Source organism: Chionomys nivalis, chromosome 3 (genome assembly GCF_950005125.1).
Source record: "Chionomys nivalis chromosome 3, mChiNiv1.1, whole genome shotgun sequence".
NCBI classification, from domain to species: domain Eukaryota; kingdom Metazoa; phylum Chordata; class Mammalia; order Rodentia; family Cricetidae; genus Chionomys; species Chionomys nivalis.
This window is the reverse complement of record NC_080088.1, coordinates 4,024,718-4,047,407: the sequence shown is the minus strand read 5'-3', so window position 1 is coordinate 4,047,407 and position 22,690 is coordinate 4,024,718. Positions and strand designations below refer to the sequence as shown.

General features: G+C 46.3%; 1 protein-coding gene across 4 annotated transcripts in view; it reads left to right on the top strand.

Moving 5' to 3' along the window:
- Ttc3 (tetratricopeptide repeat domain 3) overlaps positions 1-21,482 on the top strand; it is a 100,456-nt gene extending 78,974 nt beyond the window's left edge. For all 4 annotated transcript variants that reach the window (XM_057764433.1, XM_057764431.1, XM_057764432.1 and 1 more), the window contains 12 exons: positions 1,650-1,799; positions 4,854-4,993; positions 5,547-5,615; positions 7,209-7,305; positions 8,882-8,982; positions 9,491-9,581; positions 10,192-10,293; positions 13,721-14,046; positions 16,285-16,411; positions 16,559-16,723; positions 19,051-19,143; positions 20,067-21,482. In XM_057764433.1, coding sequence (XP_057620416.1) covers positions 1,650-1,799; positions 4,854-4,993; positions 5,547-5,615; positions 7,209-7,305; positions 8,882-8,982; positions 9,491-9,581; positions 10,192-10,293; positions 13,721-14,046; positions 16,285-16,411; positions 16,559-16,723; positions 19,051-19,143; positions 20,067-20,141 — 1,536 coding nt within the window. In that variant the 3' untranslated portion in view covers positions 20,142-21,482. The remainder of the gene's footprint in view (positions 1-1,649; positions 1,800-4,853; positions 4,994-5,546; positions 5,616-7,208; positions 7,306-8,881; positions 8,983-9,490; positions 9,582-10,191; positions 10,294-13,720; positions 14,047-16,284; positions 16,412-16,558; positions 16,724-19,050; positions 19,144-20,066) is intronic.
- Positions 21,483-22,690: the final 1,208 nt, after the last annotated feature.

Genomic DNA, 22,690 nt, shown 5'->3' with positions numbered 1-22,690 from the left:
AGTGTATTCAGTGTCTTAAATGTGAACACTCAGAATGTGCCTGCTTCTCATGTCAACAGTGCTGTAGTGAGCCGGTCTCTGTTTATCACAGTGTACAGTCGGAGATGGGCTCTTGGTCTTACTCTGCTTAGGACTAAGTCAGGTAGGCTGTTGTGCAGTCAGTCAGCCAGCCTGGGAATGTTCACAAATGCCGTGTTAAATTAGTTCTCAGTTTCAGGACTTGAGACAAGTCAGGAAGACTGCTGACCTTCCTCAACTCCTGTTTGTTTTCTGGGACTTTGAGAAGTGGCCACATATCTCTTACCCTTGATTTTCTAACCTATAAAAGGCAAAAATTACTTATTTCTTTTTTTTTTTTTCTTGGTTTTTCGAGACAGGGTTTCTCTGTAGCTTTGGAGCCTGTCCTGGAACTCCTTTGTAGACCAGGTTGGCCTCGAACTCACAGAGATTCGCCTGCCTCTGCCTCCCGAGTGCTGGGATTAAAGGTGTGCGCCACCACCGCCCGGCCAAAAAGTTACTTATTTCTTATTAAAATATAATAACATAAAGCAGCCATTTAATGTCCCAGCTGTCTCTGTTGGTGACTCAGATGTATAAGTAATCGATAGGCCATTTTCACTGTGATTCTTTTGCCAAATCGAGAGTAAAGCAGAGGTAATCAGAGTCTTTACTGTCAAATTTTGCTGTGTGTCAAGTAGGTGTGATGGTTTCCCTTATGCACGGTGCTAAGTCTCAGATGTAGGCTGAGGTCCTCCAGAGCACACTGGTTAGTCTGTCTCTGTTGGCTGTAATTAGGTGTTCTAATACAGTGTATAGTTTTGATATCTTGATTCTTTGAGGTTTTAGTTGCAAAGTCCCGGGGGGGGGGGGGGCACACAAATAAGTTGTCCAGGGTGGCTCAGGTTTGGGCCACCAGGATTGACGTCTGCAGCCTGACTGCCACAGGGGGCAGTCCTCTCACTCCCAGCTGAATGGGGGCTTGTTAAAATTCTACATAAAGTGGTATGTGTTGTTTATCAGCATTTCATAGGTCGGTATCACAGCTTGCTTTTCTCTTTGTTTGATTTTAAACTAATCCATGGTAGATAACAGAAAACAGTTCATTGGTAACAATTTGTCTTTTTAAAATTACCAGCAAGTTACCATTTGAAACACTCAAGAGTGATAGCAACACTAATGTATTCTATTTGTCTTACTAAAAACAGTTCCTGATGTTAATTAGAGAAATATTCAAATCAAACTTTGATCTAATATTTCACCCTTAGAAAACAAATTTTCAGAACTAATTATAGTTTATAGACTGAGGTTTAATTACACATTTCAGTAGTAAGATAATAGTGTTAGAAAGAGCTGACTTTGCCAGGAGATGGTGGTGGCACGCACCTTTAATCCCAGAGGTAGGCGGATCTCTGTGAGTTCCAGGCCAGCCTGGTCTACAAAGTGAGTTCCAGGCCAGCCAGGGCTGTTACACAAAGAAACCCCATGTGTGTATGGCAGGGGGCACGGGAGAGAAGCTGGCTGGCTTTTAGAGGTTTTAATTTTTGGATTATTACAACATTTCCCATATAAATTTTCCTTTTGCCCGCCTTTGAGACAGTCAGATCAGTTTTAAACAGCTGCTAATGGATGGCTCTGTGATTTACTCTTAGGGGGGCCTTTCCCAAATTGAAAAGGAGTACCACCTGTTAATGGACCAGCTGAGGGCCGCATGCGAGAACTATGAGCAGATAAAACGCAAGAGCTCAGAAGAGACCCAGGATCTGGAGGAGAAGCTGAAAAGGAATGCTGAAGAAAACAAGGTGATGCTGCCTGAGACGGCCCTTGATTGCATGTGGCAGAGTGAGGCGCATACGAGTGTGAGCACCCGTGTTCTTGTAGCTCACACACTGCCGAGTGTGAGCATCCGTGTTCTTGTAGCTCACACACTGCTTTTGAGACAAGGACTGTCTCATTTATCTGTAATTCCTTGTCCCTGGTTAACTCTTCAGTGTTTTAGGGCCCAGGACGAATTCCTAAGGCAGTGGCACTTGTGAGTCCTAGAGTCAGGTTTGCTTCTATCCTAATAGTCCTGCTTAGAATGATTCAGAGAGCACTTGGTTACTTAATTTCACTAAAGTTTTGTTTGCTTATCTGAAATATTTGGGGAGTAATTGCTTATTTCCTGGGTTTACTTTAACGCGTGTAAAACTCTGGCACCCAGTGAAGGCTCAGGAAGTTGTGGTGCCACTATTGCCCTTCTTCTTCTTCCTAATAAACGTCAGAGGAACTGTTGGAGTCCGTGCTGTATTACGGTCTGCTGGAGTACCTGGTTTAGATTCTCTTAGCTGAGATTTTCTCAGTCACAAACAGTGGAGTGGTACCGGTTAGGGAAAGCCCGGTGCTTTAGTGGAGCAGTGAGATCACAGATGTGAGAGAATGCTGTGCTTCCTATCCATAAAGGGAACAGAGATACTGACCCATTTAAGAAAACTGTTTGAGGGGGAAAAAAAAAGTCTGAATTAACAGCTGGAATAATACATTAAATAGTAGAAAATTAGCTTAATGTGACCTTAAGTAGGAAACTCTTTATCAGGATTGAAGAGCTCCCCAGAAGGAAAGGGTAATTGGTCAAAGGGGACTTTGGTAACGCTCCCCAGGCCTGCTTGCACACAGATAGCGCTCCTGTGTGTCTGGGAAAAATAAAATGGTAGAAACCAAATTTAGACCTGATCAGCACATGACACATGGGATATGAGCTTGAGTAGATGAGAGGTTTGGTAAAATGGTCGTACAGATGCGGTGTTGCCTTGGGAAGGTTTGCACTGTGATCTCCGTGACTCGGGCACGTGGACGCTCAGGTCTTCATTTGGTGTGTGACACTTGTGACAGAGACCTCGGCTTCACAAACTGGTGGTCAGACTGGGTGCTGTATTCCCACGGTGCCTCAGGCCTGCGTGTGCACAGATGATTTTTACTCTGGGGACACAGTGTGCCTCGGAGGGACCGTGACGAACAGAGCTTGGCTGCTGCTGTCATCTGAGCGGGGCTCACTGTGTCTACTCACCTAGTGTGTGTTGGAGCATAGGACAGCTGCCCTGTACAGGTTTCTCTAGCCCACTTTTCCTTTTGTGTGGCTTTGAATGTGGCGTACCATGATTGTGCCCAAAAACATGGTAAGTCCAGTTACTCCCTCCCTCACATCGGGCTCATCCAGTTTCTAGACTTTCTTGGTCAGTTGTTTACCCTCTTAAATTGCAAATCTGAGTTTCTTTGGTTGTGTTTACACAAGAGTAGGTGGGAGTTAATATGATCATTTCCGTATTAATTATGAAGCAGCTTTGTCATTAAAGGGCAGTGAGTACAAACGGCACATGAACTCGGGTCATATTTTTGTTGGCAGAAGTGTGTGTGTGTGTACACAAACGTGATTAGAATTCCTTATCCTTTTGTTACCTGATCTCCTGGAGGTACCTTTGCCAAGTGGGTTCTCAGGCCCTAGCATAACCTTGTGGTTGCATGTAATCTCGCTTTCTAAAAGCTAGGTCCAGGTGAGATCCTTGGCTCTGAGTATAAACAAAGGTGGGTGGCTTCCAGCTGCACAGCAGGCAGACTTAGGTTGGTTGATCTTGGAAATAGAAGTGACCATGTAGAATACAGGAGTTTGGGGCTATCTGTGTCACGGAATGATGTGGCATGTTTGGAATCAGCAAGCTTTTATTAGCGGAGGAAATGTGGACACCCCCCACCCCTGCCTGAGGGGGCACCAAGACCTTTTGTGCTTCTGCACTTGGGAAGAGCTCCTATGCGTGGCTTCCATCTAGAGCTTTCCTCCGAAGCACCACTCCACTGCTGCAGGACCTTGACTACTTAGCATCAAAACCCTTGTCTAAGGCTGAAGAGGGGAAAATGGCCTCCTGGTCCTATCATTTTTGACTTTAAGTCCATTACTCCTATTATATCTATAGGTTTATTATAGGGTTTGTTGTTCTTTGTGAGGGAGAAAGCCCCGGGTTACTGTAGCTGAATCCTTGATCTCAGCTGTTTTGAACCTAAGAGGAAGTTTAGGACCGGAATGTCAATTAAGCGCTAAGAGATTAAACAGGAATACAAGATTTCATTAAGCAGCTGTTGATAGTCATAGAATTTGAGGCTAAACATAATTTAACATATTTTTAGTTGTTAAATACTGTTTGAATTCCCTGGTGCACTTCTTTCCTTAGAAACAGTAAAATAGACAATGTTTCCCCGTGGCTGCTGTTTCATCCACAAAGGTATCCTGCCCGACACTTGCACCCTAGTGGATGACGCGTCACAGACACTGAAAGCTTCTCCTGTTTTTCTCAGTTCAGCTGTTTCAGAAAGCAGCAGCTGCGTGAGGGAGCTGCGCCACAGGTCTGGGAGTGACCTTACTCTCCAGGGCAAGGGAAGTAGCACTGCCTCACGAGTTTCTGTGCCGTATTGCCTGGACTTCAGACAGGTTTTCAATCCAAAGGCCTTTAATGATCAACCAGAGCTATCGCAGTGGTATTTCTAAAAACAAACAAAAACTATTGGACTTGCCAGCTAAACCATGTGCAGATTACTTCTGGGTTAGGGAGCTATGTAGGCTGAAGGCCGAAGTGTGAATCCCTTGTGCACACAAGGTTCTTCAAAGGACTTCCTGTGACCGATGCTCTCCGTGGCTGAAGTGTGGCTGCGCTGTGTTAGCTGAATCCTGGGGCCCAGAGTGGCATTGAGGCCAACAGGGTGCCAGCGCCCAGCACATGAGATGTTGAGTAGGCTGAGACACTGTCACCGCTCTGGGCGCTCAGGGTTCTTCCTTCCCCAAGACATGGATTGCCGTGATCATTCAAGTCTTTTCAAATTGTTTTTAGATCTCAGAGACAGAATTAGACTGGTTCCTCCAAGATCTGGACAGAGAAATTAAAAAATGGCAACAAGAGAAGAAAGAAACCCAAGAAAGATTGAAGGCCCTGAAGAAAAAAGTGAAAAGGCTTGTGAACACCAGTGAAGCGTAAGTAATGGCTGCAGCACGGCGTTACTGTTCTGTTGTTGCTTTTTGGTTTTTTTGAGACAGGGTTCTCTATTGCTGGTTGTCCTGAAACTCACTCTGTAGACCAGGCTGGCTTCAAATTCACGGAGAAACCCTGTCTCGAAAAACCAAAAAAAAAACCTCCATTGAATAGTTTTTACTTGAAGCTTTGTCTGAGCTGGCATGTCTCAGTTATGTAAAAGTAAGAGTCAGCAAGGGCCCAGCTGCCTTTAAGGTTGAGCATCAACGTGAGCGGTTTTTTTGTTTGTTTTTTATTTTGAGATGGTCTCATCTCACCGTGTGGCCCAGGCTATCCTCAAACTTGAGATTTCCCTTCTCGTATTCCTGTAGGGTGGGACTCCAAGCGTGTGCCCTTGTGAAAACAGTCACTAAACCTTTCTCCGAGCAGCACAGTTGATGCAGTAAAGCTGGGCAGCCTCGGGCTCACGGGGAGTGTTATGAATGTGCATGCAGGTCACTGGGTTGTCCTGGAACAGCCTGAGAGGTAATTAGGGTTGTGTGCCTGCTTCTGTAGGTCTGCCCAGAAGAGCGATGGATTAGATAAGGAGTGCGGATCACATCTGGACCAGTCCGTGGGAATCAGGCAAATCAAGTTTTCATTATTCTTGATGTCTTTCACTACAATCTCAGTAGACTCTAATTCTTAAGGCTTGAATATGCATATATTCAGGTTTCTACTTTTATTTCCCATTGTCAGTGTAAGCACTGCCTAGATTTATTGCTATTATTTATTCCTTTCATTTCATTGCTTTGAAGTAGGGTCTCACTGTACCCCTGACTGACCTAGAACTCACAGAGATCCACCTGTCCCTGCCTCCCCAGTGCTGGGATTATAGGTGTGCGTCACCATGCCCACCTTCCCCCCCTTTTAATAAACTTGAAATTGAAAGTGTATTTGAAGCATTCTTCTGAGGTGGAGTGTTGCTCAGTAGCAGAAGCGCTTCCCTGCCATGCATGGCTGGTTCCGTTCCCACCAGTAGAAAACACCGTTTGTGCCACCTGAGCCTCAGCGTGGACTGTAGTATATCGCTCTGTTATTGCAGGTTTGTTTCATAATTGTCATTGTGAACCCGTAGAGTTTCCTCTTCATCTTTATTAGTGGGCGCTGTTGTCATGTACACAACCAGGTCTCGCCGATAGCGGCTGTCATCTTCAGTGGCCTTCTCTGTTAGAACATATGGCCATGATGGGGCGGGAAATCACAGTAAGCAGGAGTCCAGCCTCACTAAGGCATGTGCAGTGCTCTCTTTCATAGAGCCCACAGACTTTAGTTTTTGTGTGTGCATGTAGGTCATGAAACAAGAGGGAACCATGGGAGAAGAAAGATCTTACAGTTTGAAGAGTAAAATATATTTGATGTGAAAACAGGAGAGTGGTGGTGGGGGAGATAGATGAGAGGAGGAAGCCAGACGCCAGGGGAAGGACAGGACATAGGATTCTGAAAATGACACAGTGCAGCACAGTACCTGGCTAATTTTAAAAACCATGGCCCTGAACAGCTTCTTACTGATCACCTTGTTCCTATTTTTATAACTATTCGATATTGAAATTTCTTACTTGAAATATAGAGGGTGTTTGAGAATAGTTACCAGTTTATCTAAATTGTATCCTCGAAAGTCAGGAAGCAGGAGCTGGGGAACTGGCTGTCAGCAAGCACTTGCCATGTGAGGGCCTGAGTTGTATCCCAGCGTCTGTGCATAACCATGGGTGCGGTGATGCGTGTTCCTGTCACACCAGGCTGTGGAGGTGGACACAGGAGGATCTCTGGAGCTCACCGGCCATCTGTTGTACCCAGTTGATCAGATCCAGATATCAGAGAGAGAGTTCCTGTCCCAAATAAAGCAAAGTGGATGTATCCTGAAGACTCAAACTCAAAGTTAATAAACCCCTGGCCACCACAGACCCTTACCTTTACCTGTGCCTGATGCATGCTCGCACATGTGCGCACAGTAAAGCCAGTAAACTGTGCCCTCGTGTTCCTCTGCACTTCTTCTAGATACTTCTTTTTGATTTATCTTCCTCTGATCACTTAGAAAATGCAGAGGGCACAGTGAGTCTAAACTGTACAATGGCACACAAGGCCGAAGATAGTCTGGAGAATGTGATGTGATTTCAAACTGGCCTGGCGTTTGACGTCAGCGTGATCTCACGGATGGCTTTATTTTCCCTCTCACAGTGGTGCGCTCACAGAGGAGAAGACAGCAGTGGAGGAATCCGTCAGGAAAGCGAGAGAGCTTTACGAGGAGAGCCGCCAGAGAGCAGTGGCTGCTGAGGTGAGCCCAGCACAGTCCGCAAGGGGAGGGCCTCTGCGCATCTGTGTCTTTACCTGTAGAGTAATGCTACGGTGGGAGCTGGGAGACAGGACAGGCCGTCATCCGCAATCTGGTTTCCAGATCATAGTTGTTACTTTTCTTTGCCTAAGAATTTTTAGTTTTATTCTTTCTTTTCCGCACCAGGACCTATGCTTGCCAGGCACGCACACTGCTGTAGTTTATCCTGAAGTTTCTAAGTTGTTCCCGTAAATACACCTCAGTTTATAACTGCCTTCTTATTCACCATAATAATCTAGTCATTTCTCATGCTTTTCATGGAATCTTCTTCATATTTAATCAAGTGACACACACCATGAGGCATGTCAGTATTTGCCAGTCCTTCAAAAGCAAATCAAAGGAACCTCCCCCCCCCCCCCCCCCCCCCCAGGCTGGCAGATAGCTCTCTGTAGGTAAGGTGCTTGTGCGTGCTGAGCCACGAGGATCAAATCCCATCCCTGGAATCCTTTTTTATTTTATTTTTTGTTGTTGTTGTCTTTTTAAGCTGACATTGGGAAGGCAGAGACAGATGGATCTCTGGGGCTCTTTGGCAAGCCAGCTTCTCCTGCTTAGCAAGTTTCAGGCTGGTAAAAGACCTTGTCTTAAATACACAAGGAAACAGAAAAGGTGGAGTGAACCCAAGAAATGACACTAGAGTGTCCTCTGACCTCCATATGTGTGTACATGTGTGTAGACATACATACACCAGAAGCTACTTAATGAAATAACTTAGAAGTCAGCCACCACTACTGTGTTGGTGACTCGTGATTCTGATCTCAGTTACACCAAGAGCAGCAATGGAGAATCACAAGTTCAAGGCCAGTCTATCCTTAAATACAAAAGAAAAAGAAATACATGTATGTATTTGGGCGTTTACATGTTTGTGTATTCTTCAGTCCCCCTAGAGAAGTACACATTAATTTCTGTATACTAGTTGAAAACTGAAACAAAGGAAAATGGAAATAAACTGTAACACTGGCTTTATGTTGTTGTTGTTGTCTCTAAAATGTGATTTTGGATATTTACTTGAGAAACAAGTTCTTTTTATTGTCACATGTGTCTGTGCTTTTTCTGGGGAAACGAGAAAAGGATTAAGTTGGACTGTCTGGAAACAGCAGACTTCTAGTTACTAGTCAGTCAGGCTCCTACTTTTAGGTGAAGCTGAGGAACGAGCCGGCGTGTGTGCTGCGCCAGCGTCTGGATCCTGACCTTGCAGGTGACGTCCTGTGCCACCTGCAGCAGACTTTCCTGGAGGCCCTGTCCAGATTGGTGTCACCTGGATTAAAATGAGGCCGTTCCACACCTGCACTGATTCTCACACAGCAGCCCGTGGGCAGAGCTGAGCGCACGCCCTCGGTGTGGGGCCGAGGAGGCACCTGATCACCTGATGAGATTACAGCATTATTGTGTTCTTATGTGTCTGCCATTGTACTTTATTTAAAGAGAAGTTGGAAAGTTCTTAATGTTTACTTGTAAGCTTTTCGAGTAGTTTCAGATTGTCATTTGTGAGACATTTATGTATCTTCTATTGTACTGTCAGGTGTCTGTCCTTGAAAACTGGAAGGAGCAAGAAGTGTATAAATTACAGAGTTTGGCCGCACAAGCAGAAACCTATCTTAAGAACCTCAAGCTGATGAGCAGGTACCGTGGCTCCTAGGTGCTCTTCCCATCCTGCACTTGGGAAATACAGTTAGAAACACTTGAAGAAAAACAACTACTCAAAATGCTTGACCCAAAATGCTTCTCCTACAATATATTTTGATCATGTTTTCCCCTCCCCCAAGTCCTCCCAGAACCTCCCTGCGCCCAACCGTCTGTCCTTTTTCTGTGTCTCTTAAAAATAAATAAATTAAATAAAGGCAAGAGAGCAGTATGACGGAGAAGGGGGGAGCAAAGCAAAAATTGATTGTGTGCTGGCCAGCTCCCCTGGGGGAAAACTGATTTCCCTGTGACCTTGGGTTGCAGAGAGCCTGACTGAAGGTCTGCTTCCCCAATGCAGACACTAAAGTATGCCCCTCCACACCTACTCCAAACTGTACAGTTTCAAAGCAGACCTTCTATCGTATGTTTGTTTTGTTTGCCTTTAAATGCTTTCGTTTTCCGAGTCTGTAAAATGGGTGGTAAGTAGCTGTCTGCTTCAATCTTGCAGTGATTCTGCGTCGTGCCCCGAGATGGAGGGTGATACACACTCCTGGGAGTCCTTCCTTTCTACTGTGAGAGAGGAAGTGGAGAGCACAAAGGTGAGCCATCCTACCAACATCATTGTGGTGGTTTGGATGCTCAGGAGACTACCGTTGTATTTTAAACATTCCTTTTTAACAAAATTTTTTTCAGTGCTTTTTTTGTTGAAATTACTAGGAATTTTTCATGAAATTAGTGATATTTTCTCAGTTATCTTGTAGCATTTGCTTAGCACACATAATGCCCTGGGTTCACTTCTGAGCATGAAGAAAAGGAACAGAAGGAATTACAGTGCTCAGATGCCCACCAGGTCCTTCCCCGCTCGCTCTCCTGAGCAGGAGGGAATTACAGGAGGCACCCAGTGCTCAGATGCCCAGGTCCTTCCCTGCTTGCTCTCTGAGAAGCAGCTCTCCTGCTTCGGTGATCTCCAGGCCGAGGAGCCTGCCTGCCAAAGTTCAGATCATACCAGGCTCTTCAGCCTCACCTCCTCAAGCCTCTCAGTAAATGGTCTGACTTCCTTACAATAATTATCTTAGAGTTTTATTCACACTTGTATTTCTTGGGAAACTTGGTCATATGAATTATCTGACAAGAGAAAATATTAATTGAAACAGTTGTTTTCTTTTGGAATTGGTTACAAAAACTTCACATTTTCCCTTCTACCCACAGTCTCAGTTTGAAGATCAAATTAAGGCCATTAAAAATGGCTCTCGGCTCAGCGAACTTTCCAAAGTGCAGACTTCTGGGCTTTCCTTTCCTGCCTGTACGATGGTGAGTGGAGAAGGACACAACCAGTCTCTATCCTCACTGTCCACAATAGTTTGTTTTCACTGTTTTCTGAACATGGGAATAGGCCAGTCCTCAGGTTCCATGTTGGTGCTCCTGTAGCCTCTGTAGACAAGTAGTAAAAACTCAGAGGCAGATATTGGGGTTCAAACTGAAGATCAAAAAAGCAAAGCAGCCAGTCGCTGGCTCTGCCCTCTGCCAAGGACGGGCGACTGCAGACTGAGCCCTGAACCTGTGTCTCTCCTGTCTTATATCCTCTCGTGCTGGGATTAAAGGTGGGAGCCACTACCACCTGAATCATTTTCTGTATTCATCTTGTGTAGCCAGGGTGGCCTTGAACTCACAGAGACCCATCTGCCTCTGTCTATCAAATCCTGGCATTAAAGGTACGAATGCTATCACTGCCTGGCCTCTAGTGACTTAGTTTTACCCTCTGATCTTCAAGCAAGCTTCATTTATTAAAACATAAATATCAGGGCTGGAGAGATTGCTCAGTGGTTAAGAGCACTGCCTGCTTTTCCAAAGGTCCTGAGTTCAATTCCCAGCAACCACATGGTGGCTCACAACCATCTGTAATGAGGTCTGGTGCCCTCTTCTGGCCTGCAGGCATACATGCAGTCAGAATACTGAGAATACTGTATACATAATAAATAAATTAATTAATTAATAAAAAAACATAAATATCATTATAAACTTTTAAACTTTAAGCATTTTATCATAAGTGGATCAATGTTTCTGCAGCTAGACATGAGAGCAGGACCAAGACACACTGTGATCCCTGTTCCTACCCCTTTCATGGACCTTAGTATCTGTTTTCTTTCTTGATGAAGGGTGTATGTGTGTGTACTCGCTCGCGTGTACATGTAACAGACAGACATTAGTGAACCACATGCATGTAGTCTAGCATGTCAACAAGCACTGGAAGTAGCAGGTGTGTGTGTAACTCCTAGACACTTGGAGGCATGAAGGTCCTCATCAGATACATAGCAAACAGTACTGCACGCACGACAGGAAGGAGTTTGCTGGTCTAGCCTGTCGTATTTGATTGCTATTTGAGGTGTGTCTTGAATCTCACAAACAGAAGTGCTTGCTAAATTTTACCTTTGACTTTAAAATGCTTTTTAGAATGGCAATAATATTATTTTGTGGACTTTGTAGAAAGGCTAACCATAGCTGTCAGTTTATTGGGTTTTGAGGTACCTGTTTCTGGGATTTAGACACAGGTGAGACTAGGAACCCCAGGCCTCTGTCAGGTTTCAGAACGTTTAGCATGTCCTTGCAGCCCTGGTTGCTGCTTTCCCAGTGCCTGCCTTGCACCTTCCTGCTACCAACATGTCTAGCTGGACTGTTCTCCAGGCTCGGATCTGTCCTAGTGCCCTGCCTCCCTCCCTCCTCGTTACCTTTATAATGTACAGTGGATCACCTTAGTCTAGAGACCTCGGTGCCTAACAGCCTATCGCTCCTGCAGAGGACCTGGGTTTGACTCCCAGCACCTGCATTGTGACTCACGCATCTGTAACTCCAGTTCCAGGGCATCTAAGCCAGTCACATGTACACAGACATAAATGCAAGCCAAGCATTCGTGTACATAAAATAAAATTTTAATGTCTTAGGAATACAAGGTGTGGCATCATGACCTACACTTCTCTCTCCGCATCGACTTCAGTAAGTTCTTAGTTATGCTGAAAGATCTCATCTTTGTTTTCTCCAAATTTCTACAGCAGATATAGAAGAAAAAAATCGACTCTTAGAATATTTTACTATTAGCTAATTTCATTTTTTATAATTTTAAAACAGTTCAGGTATTTTTTCATATTCAAAGTTCTGAGACCTCTAAGTGTATCAGGAACTTGTATAAAAGTATCCTTAGGGACTGGAGAGATGGCTCAGAGGTTAAAAACACTGGCTGCTCTTCAAGAGTTCCTGAGTTCAATTCCCAGCAGCCTGGCTCACAACCATGTATGATGAGATCTGGTGCCCTCTTCTGGTGTGCAGGGATACATGGAGACAGAACACTGTACACATAATAAATAAATAAATAAATCTTTTTTTAAAAGAGTACCCTTAAAAACTATTTCATTAATCCCAACACTCAGGAGGCCGAGGCAGGAGGATCTGTGCGTTCAAGGCAAGCCTGGTCTGCAGAACAAGTTCCAGGACAGCCAGAGTTACAAAGAGAAACCCTGTCTGGAAAAACCAAAGCCAAACAAACAAAAGAACATTTATTTTGTACCCCATGTCTTCGCTGGGTATTTAGTGGTGATGAAGATTAAATGTGGAATGGGCTCTCAGAGTACTATGGGCTTTGGAAAAGACAGACCTTAAACTCACAACTACAAAATAAACACACTGATGTTTGTCCCCTGAATGCTCTAGGAACATAAATCCACACCTAGGGTATGAAAGGGATGAGAGGGTAGTGTTTGGGGAGGGGCGGGGTGCTAACGCTTAGAGCAGCCTGGTGTTGCAGTGGATATAGCACATGCCGGGAGGCTGGAAATAAAAGGGAACATGCAGTCCGTCCTTTGCGAGGGACAGGAGGAGCACTGCAGAACCTTCCAGGGACAGCAGAACAAAGTTTGGACTGTTCTTTAGATCATTGGGAAGGCTGAGGTTTAGGTTTCAAGTCAGGGGAAAGATGAGCTGGAGGAAGGAGTTGATGGGCATACAAGGCTGAGTGAGCTCTAAGTGGCTCAGCACCCTCAGCAGTGTGTACAGGGGGGAGACCATTGATGGGAGCCCAGCACCCTCAGCAGTGTGCAGGGGGGAGACCATTGGTGGGAGCCCAGCACCCTCAGCAGTGTGTACAGGGGGGAGACCATTGGTGGGAGCCCAGCACCCTCAGCAGTGTGCAGGGGGGAGACCATTGGTGGGAGCCCAGCACCCTCAGCAGTGTGCAGGGGGGAGACCATTGGTGGGAGCCCAGCACCCTCAGCAGTGTGCAGGGGGGAGACCATTGGTGGGAGCAGTACGGGGAAAATCTGCTGCTCACTAGACGGGAGATGAGGAGGCTGCTCCTGAACCCGAGTTTGAGCACAGTGAGTTTGGTTCCCCAGATCACTCATGGTTGTGCAGATAAGAGTCTCAGGAAAATATCCCAGTCTAGAAATTGTGTGGTGGTCTGGGGAGAGGAGCCTTGGGTTGAGATTTGGGCTTCCAGCAACATAAGATGAGGACAGGTAAGAGCTACATAGAGCAGAGTGGGGTGTGGCCAGCACTAGTCTCCCTGTTTCCTAGGTGGGTGGAGACAGCTTTGGGGAATATTAGAGCAGATCTTATTGGTTAGCAGTAGCTTAGCTACCAAGGCAGAGTTGTGATTGGGTGGAATGGAGGGAGTGCTGTCATTTAGGCTGATTCTCTAACCGAGACTACTCTGGGCATGTGCACTCATCAGTTATCTTCCTCTTGTCAGTTACCCCCCGAGTCCTCAGGCCATGAGGGTCAAGGGCCCGTGACTTCTGTAGACGTGACTGGAGCAGTCCTCAAGGATTTCCTTGTGACACCTCTTAGTGGCTCCCCCGAGGAGGTTCCTGAACTGGTTCTGGGATCACCCACCCATCAGCCTGAAGTTGCTCAGCCAGAAGAGCTCAAGAGGGCTAGCCAGGCATCTCCATCAGATCAAAGCCCCGAGGCAGAGGAGAAGCCACCTGGACAGGCTCCTCAGTCAAGCCAGTCTCCAAACAAGCCTTTCAACAGTGTTATTGAACAATTGTCAGTAGTGTTCCCATGCTACACCAGGTATGAATAGATGTTTGTGACTGTTAAATACGTCATTAACTGTGCCTTTGGGGGTTGTTGCTGCTGTTGTTTTGAGACAGGGTCTCATCAGTGTCTAGCCCTGGCTGTCCTGGAACTCACTATGTAGACCAGTTTGGTCTCAGACTCACAGAGATCTACCTGCCTCTCCTCCTGAATGCTTGAATAAAAGATGTGCACCACTGTGCCTAGCCTTTGAACTGCTGCTTGATCAGATAAAACCATGACCAATTAGGGATTAATGTGAAAAGGATTGTGTTAGTTGTTTTATCAAGAAAGACATGCTCTTCGTTTTTTTGCTCCTTGTAACCATAATAGTGATACTGGGGACTAAACCAGGGCTTTGGGCATGTTAAGGAAAGGCTCTAACACTTGAACTACACACCCAAGCCACAAGTAAAGGTTCTGATGTTCATATCAGGATTGAGTGTGCTGTGCTTAAGCCAGGCATAGTGGCACACACCTTTAATCCGGCTCTCAGGAGGCAAAGGCAGGCAGATCTCTGAGTTCAAGACCTGCGTGGTCTACAGAGTGAGTTCCAAGACAATAAGAATTGTTACACAGAGAAACCCTCTCTTGAAAAACCTGTGTGTGTGTGTGTGTGTGTGTGAGTGAGTGAGCGTGTGAGCACTGACCCCTGAGCAACAACAGCAGAAACCATAGTGATTTGCTAAGACTTGATGAGGTCGGTAAGACTCCAGCATTGTTTGCTGTGGAGTCAGTAAATGAGCTGTAAAATAAGTTGCGTGTCATATAGGAAAATACAGAGCAAAGAACACACTAACATCTTAACATTTTGTAAACAAGAAGTCTGATTTGTTAGCCGTATGAGGTGCGAAGGGTAAATTGGATTCAGCATGAGATGTGTGTACATACTACGACAGGGTCCATGTGAGTCTCCAGAAAAGCTGCTCATGCCTGAGTCAACACGCTGTGTTCATCGAGCTGACTTCATTGTGTCTCTGCTCTCCAGTCAGTGAAGAGTTAGGATCCAGGGACAGCTTAAAAGAGAACTCTGTACACAGTGACTTTTTGTATCTACATTGCTTCTCTTTCTTGGTATTAATGGGTTATAAAATTGAAATTTAGGAATAAAGTAGTCATTAAAAATGTCTAAGCCGGGCGATGGTGGCGCACGCCTTTAATCCCAGCACTCGGGAGGCAGGTGAGTTCGAGACCAGCATGGTCTACAGAGCTAGTTCCAGGACAGGCTCCAAAGCCACAGAGAAACCCTGTCTCGAAAAACCAAAAAAAAAAAAAAAAAATGTCTATTGCAGTTGGGGAGATAATTCAGCTTGGTAAAGTGTTTATGCAAACTTGAGAGCCCAGCTTCAGACCTCCATCCCCCTCATAAAAAGACAGGCCAGTCAGCTAGCCCTGAAGTCCTGGCACAGATAATTCAAAGACCCTGGGCTTTCTGGACAGCCCGTCTATCCTTTCTCAAAAATAAGCTGGAGAATGACTGAAAAATACACCCAGTGTTGACCTCTAGCCTACATATGTGCACACACAGACATACACAGTATGACTGCCCAGAGCCAGTGTTTCCCGGCTCAGTGGAGTCCTGCCCATAAGACCAAGAGCAGTCTGAACGCTGTGACTGCTGAACCACTTGAATGCCAGGACTGAGGTTGTTAGTTGCTTGGGAGAAATCATTCCGCCTTAAATAGATCTTTCTATTTGGTCACTGCAGTTAACTGGTCAACAGATTATCTTTGGGTGGTGAGCTGATCTTTCTGTACGACGGTCACTGTGGTTGACTGGTCCACAGGTTACCTTTTGTGGTGGCGCAAATGAATGTAGACAGATTATATAGATATATACAGCTTTAATAAGGAAATAAACTTACAGGACCACAGGTTCCCGCGGTGTACCGGAAAAGCGGAGCAAAAGAAAAAAGGGCTGCTGGGCTCACGCCTGGCAGATTTATCCGTAAACATTAGCCCTAGGCGAACACGCCCCCAATGGGTGGGGCTATGTCCCTACAACCTTTGGGTAGTGAGCTGATTTTTCTGTACGGTCACTGTGGTTGACTGGTCCACAGGTTACCTTTGGGTAGTGAGCTGATTTTTCTGTACGGTCACTGTGGTTGACTGGTCCACAGGTTACCTTGGGGTAGTGAGCTGATCTTTCTATACGGTCACTGGTTAACTGTTACCGACAGGTAACCTTTGGGTGGTGAGTTGTCAAAGTCATTTATTATTCACTTTTCTCTCTCAGCACTGAGCTTGCTGGTTTTGTTAAAAAAGTTCGAAACAAAAACAAGAACTCACTCTCTGGATTAAGTATTGAGGAGATTGTTGAAAGAGTCACAGAACACATTCTAGAGGAACAGAAAAAGAAAAAGGTAAGATGTTTGTCTTCATGCTTGTTTATAAAATCTGAGACTGAAAAGCTTGCAGTCCAGCCCCCAGTGGAAGAGAGCGGACTAGAAGGTGACCAGACGGTCGTAACTGCACCTTGTTCCCTCTTTCCCACCTCATCCCCTCTGCAGCCAAACCCAGGAAAAGACAAGAAGACACCTGAGGCTCCTGCTGCTCCTGCTGCTGCTGCTGCTGCTGCTGCGGTGGCTACGTCCTCCCAGAGTGCTCCCTTGGCTGTTGTTGGACCGTCATCCAAAACCAAAGGCCAGAAGAGAGAAGACGTCCCTGTGAGCCCTGTGAGTACTACCTGGACAGCTGCATTGCCAGTTTTTCTCTTTATTGAGGGGAGGAATTGGGAGGATGCAGAATTTTTAGTCCATGAGGTGGCCCTTTCACTTTGAGGCTTGCTCTATTTGAAACCAAATTAGGAACCAGATTTTGCTGAATTTGAATATACCTTCATGTCTGGGGTCCAGGGTGGCAGCCGACTGCCTGGGTATAACTGGGTTTGTCCTGTGCTTTTATTTTGACAAGTGGTCGAGTGTGTTGATCTCATATCAAGTGGGAAAAGCAGTTTTTGGATTTTTATCCTTTGTAAGCCGGAACTTAAAGGCTAGCTTGTGTCACTCAGCACTACCATGAGCCTGGGCGGGGACTTGTACTGCCAGGCTGCTGCTGGATTCATCGATGCTGTAGAATACCCATACTAATGGTACCATTTGCCCGTCCATTGGGTGCCTGGAAGTGAATACTGAAATGGGCTGAATGTGCCTGCAATTTGACATTGCTGATTTAAGTCTCTGTTTCCTTTAAGAATATAAGAATCTTTTTATTTACATAGTGCATCTGATAAATTGTTTGTGTGGCTTCATCTAAGTTGGCAAGGCTCTATATTGCCTGTATCTTACAATAAAATAAAATCCCCAAGGCATGAGTGTGGTCCTGCCAGCATGCAGCTGTGTGAAGGTGCAGATACCTCGCTTGTCAGGCAGCAGCGGTCTTGTCGCTGCCGGGTGAGGCTGGAGGCTGCTGCTCTGCCCTCTGCCGCTGTGGCGCAGAAGTTACCAGGGGCAGCAGAAGGGGCAGCGTGCTGGCTTGCTTTGCCTAGAGCTCTATTGAGTCTTTGTGAACTCGTGCTTCTTCCTCTTGCCCTGCGCCGCTTTTCCACCCCCTCCCCACTGCGCTCCACAAGGGTCACCTCTCCACTCACCTAGTGAGACAGCTCAGGCTGAGTCCGGACTTGCAGGGGTCTAGGTGAATCACAGTGGCTGTGTTCCTCCAGCCAGTCGGGTTCTCAAGGTGTTTGCATTTTTAGGGGAGTAGTGCCCAGCCCACCTCAGAGTAGACGAGGAGAGAGCTGCTTCTGTCTCTGAGGTGACTGGAGTCACTTTTCAATGTTGAGATCCAGACAGCCTGGGGTGGGATTATCTCGGTGGGGTTTATCGAGGTGAGAAGACTCAAGACTCAAACACAGTGGGCGGTACCACTTCCTGCTTGGGGTCCTAGACATTAAAATAAAGATTGTGTGTGGGGTGCAAACACGTGTGCACGTAGGAACACGTGCACACCCATGTGTCCCTGTGCAGAGGCCAGGGGAGGACGCTGAATGTCCTGCTGTATCAATCTCACTGTTTCCTCTTGAGAGTCTTCGAACCGGAAGCTCTTTTTCCAGTGAGGTTGGAGGCATAGTGCAGGTTCACTTTGCTCTACTGTCCGGGACTCAGGGAAGAGGGGGAAGGGCTAGCGTAGAGCAAAGTGAACCTGCGCTGTGCCGTCTGCCCTATATCAGCCTGGGCCCTGTCGTCACCTCAGGAGAGACCATAACCTGGTCTGTGAGGCTGATCAGTGAAACTGTTTGCTCTCAGGTCTTCAAGCAGACTGTATTAAAAAACAGTTCAAATCCACCACAGTTACGGGTCTGCTGGCATCTTGCTTCTTAGGCGACTGACTTGAATCTCAACTCTACCCTTCTTTTTCGCTGTATTCAGTTTGACTTTTCATCCTTCCTGACTTTCAGTCAAATAGCTTCTGTTATTAACCAATGAGCAACATATATTCACAGCATATAAAAGTTATCCCGCAGCAAAACTACTTTTTGGTGTTTTAAGTGTTTTGAGGCAGGTTCTCTCTGGAGTCCTGACTGTCCTGAGAACTCACTGTGTAAGCTAGGGTGGCCTTGAACTCACAGAGATCCACCTGCCTCTGTCTTCTGAATGCTGGGATTAAAGGCATGCACCACCATCACCTGGCTAGAAACTATTTTAAAACTTAAAAGCTGGGGCTGGAGAGATGGCTCAGTGATTAAGGGCATTGCCTGCTCTTCCAAAGGTCCTGAGTTTAATTCCCGGCAACCACATGGTGGCTCACAACCATCTGTAATGAGGTCTGGTGCCCTCTTTTGACCTGAAGGCATACATGCAGACAGAATATTGTATATATAATAAATAAATTAAAAAAAAAAAAAACTTAAAAGCTGTCTTTGACTCTGTTAAACCATAATTGAAAAATAATCTGCTACCCTTTGTGGCAAAAAAAAATCTTTAGGCCACCCTAAAGTACTAAGTGATGCAAGCACATATCATAAGTAGTTTATTTATTATTCAAATGTGTTTTTTTTCCACAGGCATCAGATGCAAATTCCTGTGAGCTATGCCACGAGATGTTCAAGTCAAAAAACATGCGTGTACTAAAATGTGGGCACAAGTTTCACAAAGGGGTAAGTATTATTTCTGACTGCCTACCATGCATTTTAAAAATAAAAATGGAATTTGGGGGCAGGTACCAGTCCTTGTGTTTCCAAGCCATTTTTTCTTTGTAAATTTGCGCATACTGTATTCATAGGCCTATGTGAAAACAGATGTTTGGGAAGTCGGTAGGGGTCTTGGGCCGGGGTGGCTGTGGCTCTATAGACTACTTTTTCTCTCGTCATGCCGTAGGTGAAGAATTACAATGACTGCGTAGCTATATTGGCTCTGGGACTGTATGCAATATTAATTCCTTGAACGTTGGTTTCTTGTGACTGAATAAATAGTGCACAGTGTCTGCTCAGTGCAGCATGTAAAGCTGGGGCACCGTGTTAAAGACAGCATCTGTCCATGTCCTCCTAGGACCTGAGTACCAGTTGTCTCCGTGTCTGGGCACTGCTGGTTAGGACAGACGAGTTCTCTACTGGTTTAGTTTATTAACCCCAAGGAAGGGCTGACTATAAAATACTCAGTAGCAGGACCTGATCAGGTTGCAGAGCCCATTTCAGATCAGGCTTTGGCCTTCAGCTCTCCACGCCTGCCGAGCCGTGTGCCAGCCAGGCCTGCACAGAGAATGTGCTCACAGACCGATGAGACACTCAGGATCTAAAAGCCAGGAGCAGGCATCGAGTGATTTTGTGGCCACAAAACTGACAAGTGGTACAGTCAGTCAGTTAAGGAAACTGACTGAGCTTAGACTGAGGACAAGGCCTTCGCGGACCATGAGTCTGATCTGGAGCACTCTTGTTTCTCCTGGGCTTCAGCTGTCGTCCTGCCAGGAGCAGACCGTGATCTTCCTAAGGATTGGGCAGCACCAGGCTGGGAAGTGGCAGTGGTTTAAGGGAGCCAGGCCCGGACCCTGCAGCGCGGGCTGACTCTCTTTTCTCCTTTGCAGTGCTTTAAGCAGTGGCTTAAAGGGCAGAGCATCTGCCCCGCCTGCGGCAGCGGGGACCTGCTGTCAGAAGAGTAGCCTATTGCTGCACCCGTGCCAGCCCAGCCCAACTGCCTCCCTGTTGCTGTAGGTAGTCACTCCTCACTAACGCACTGCTCGCCTGTGTGATGCCTGACATCAGTGTCCTGTTGCCAGTGTAGACACGGATGCGCAAACCCCGACACTGTGTACCACAGAGCTAACCAGCGGAGTCCTGAGCCGTCCACATCAAGTCCCCCTCAGTGGCAGCCGTGTGTGGGCCTCTGCGATGCTGCGTCACACATTCCTACGCTGGTGGGGTGCTGTGGGGGCTCTGAGAAGAGAGCTGTGAGCTCTCACAGCAGTGCTCCAGTTGTGAGGATTCTTAGCCTCTTCAGTTCTTCCCTGGAACTGTATGGTCTCCTTCATAAATTTTTATATTTTGGTTTTTCGAGACAGAGTTTCTCTATGTAACAGCCCTGCCTGTCCTGGAGCTCACTCTGTAGACCAGGCTGGGCTCAGACTCACAGAGATCCACCTGCCTCTGCCTCCCAAGTGCTGGGATTAAAGGTGTGCGACAGCATCACCCAGCCCCTCTTAAATTTTTAAATGCTTATGATCCAATTGATCCACATCCTGGAAAACAATTCTTAAATACGTTTTAAATTAGCTTGAGCTAAGACTTTTCTACCCTGTAAGCAGGCTACCTGTTTGCAGCAGCCCCACACCTGAGGCTCACACTGAGATCTCTGTGCTAGTCTCCTTAGCTAGTCTACCAGTGCTCGGAAGTGTCCAGCTAGCTAGACTGAGCACGTGAGCGCTGTGCAGAACCAGCCACCATCGTTCTCCGTCCTTACACTACCACCAAAAAGAAATACACCAGACAGTCCTGAGCATTCGTGTTATTAAATTGTGTGTTTGACTTTTGTGTGAACTATCGCATGCAGCCCTGTGTTGTGACCTGAAATCAATCTAACTGCGTTAGAAATTACTCAAAACTAGGTATTTTAGTGACCTATAGGCAGTGCAAGTACGGAGACATGAATCCTGGATATATTCCATTTCTCTCAATCACGAAGAAACAAAAACCTGTTTGCCAGCGTGTTCTCTGTTGCAGCAGCAGTGTGGTCGCCTTCTTCTTGTGTCTGTGTGAGTTGTGGTGTCTAGTGACCTCGTCTGTAGCAGCTCACTCCTTATTCTGAGACATTCTCCGCGGTAGTCCCTGAACATGGCCTGCATGCTCTAACAGTTGTGAGCGGTACACGTTCAAGTGCACAGGGATACTGTGTTATCCGGTGCAGACTGTGGTCGCCGCTGAGAGAATGAACTCCCTCCCTTCAGAGCCTGTGAACATGCCTTATACTTGTCCAGTAACTGTCAATAAAACATTCTGAAAGATCAGCAGTCCGCTGTCATTCTTGTCGTTCTTCCCAGGTAACTTAAACTTTCGTTCTGCTTGAGATGTTGGGCTCTGTGCTGACAGCTGCTGAGGTCTTCATTTGGGAAGAGCGGCATGCTGCATCTCAGGAGCCTGACCAAGGGTCTTAGATTATTGTAGAGCCTAGATCAGAACATTCTTTTTGTGCCTAAGCACAGTTTGCCAAGCTCGACTGTTTAAATTCGTGAATAGAACATTTATGCAGCAATGACAGAGTGAACTGTGCAGTCCTGCTGCAGAGAGTTCTCGTGGACACCGAAGATCCCAAGGACGGCTGCATCTCTTCGGGGCACTTCTGGGCTTAAGGATGCTGAGGCTGGGCCATGGCAGTGGCTTTGGAAAGGCCCTGTGGGATATGCCAGGCACTTGGAGATATTAAAGGAAGCAAAGTTTATTAATATATTTACTAAAGGCTGTTGAAACTCCTGTTGGACAGGCTAATGGCACCAAGTGTGCTTGATTGTCTTAGAACACAGTTGTCAGGCACGTTCTGTGAAGTGTTTACAGATTCTAAAAGAAGTTGCTTTCAAACTCTTGAGTTGATGGCCGAGAACAGATACTTGGGACTCGCAATCCCCTGGTGATACAGCCTCCTCCTGAGCTGCCACAGCTGCTGCCAACTCAAGACTGCATCCCAGCACTTGGTTCTCAATATAGAGGAATGAACACGGTATACACAGTCCTCATGGAAGGCCGGGGGTGCTGGCAGTCCCGTGTGGGACATGGCTCCTATTCAACAGTCTCGTCACACACCCCCATGGTGGCCATAGCGAGAAGCAAGCATAATTTTAAACTAATACTCATTCAAATATATTCAAACAGTAGCATTTAATTCAATAACTTGAAGCATGAGCTGTGCCTTTAAATTTGGATTTTTTTTGTCTCTGAAGTGCTTAATCTGTATTATGAATAATGCACAGTTAATAGCAAACTCAAGCGATGCCAATACGAGATGTTGTATTTGTAAGGTAATGAGAAAGGCCGTAGTGGAGGCGAGTAGTCAGATCTCATGCCGCAGCTCGGGCAGCAGGACCAGTTAGTCCTCGGTCACAGCCCTCTCCAGAGACACGGATTCAAGGACACCACAGAGAATGGCAAAGGTGGACACCCTGATGAGGTGCAGGCAGGCAACATGGTGACAGGGTGGTTGCTTAGAACAAGAACCAAAACA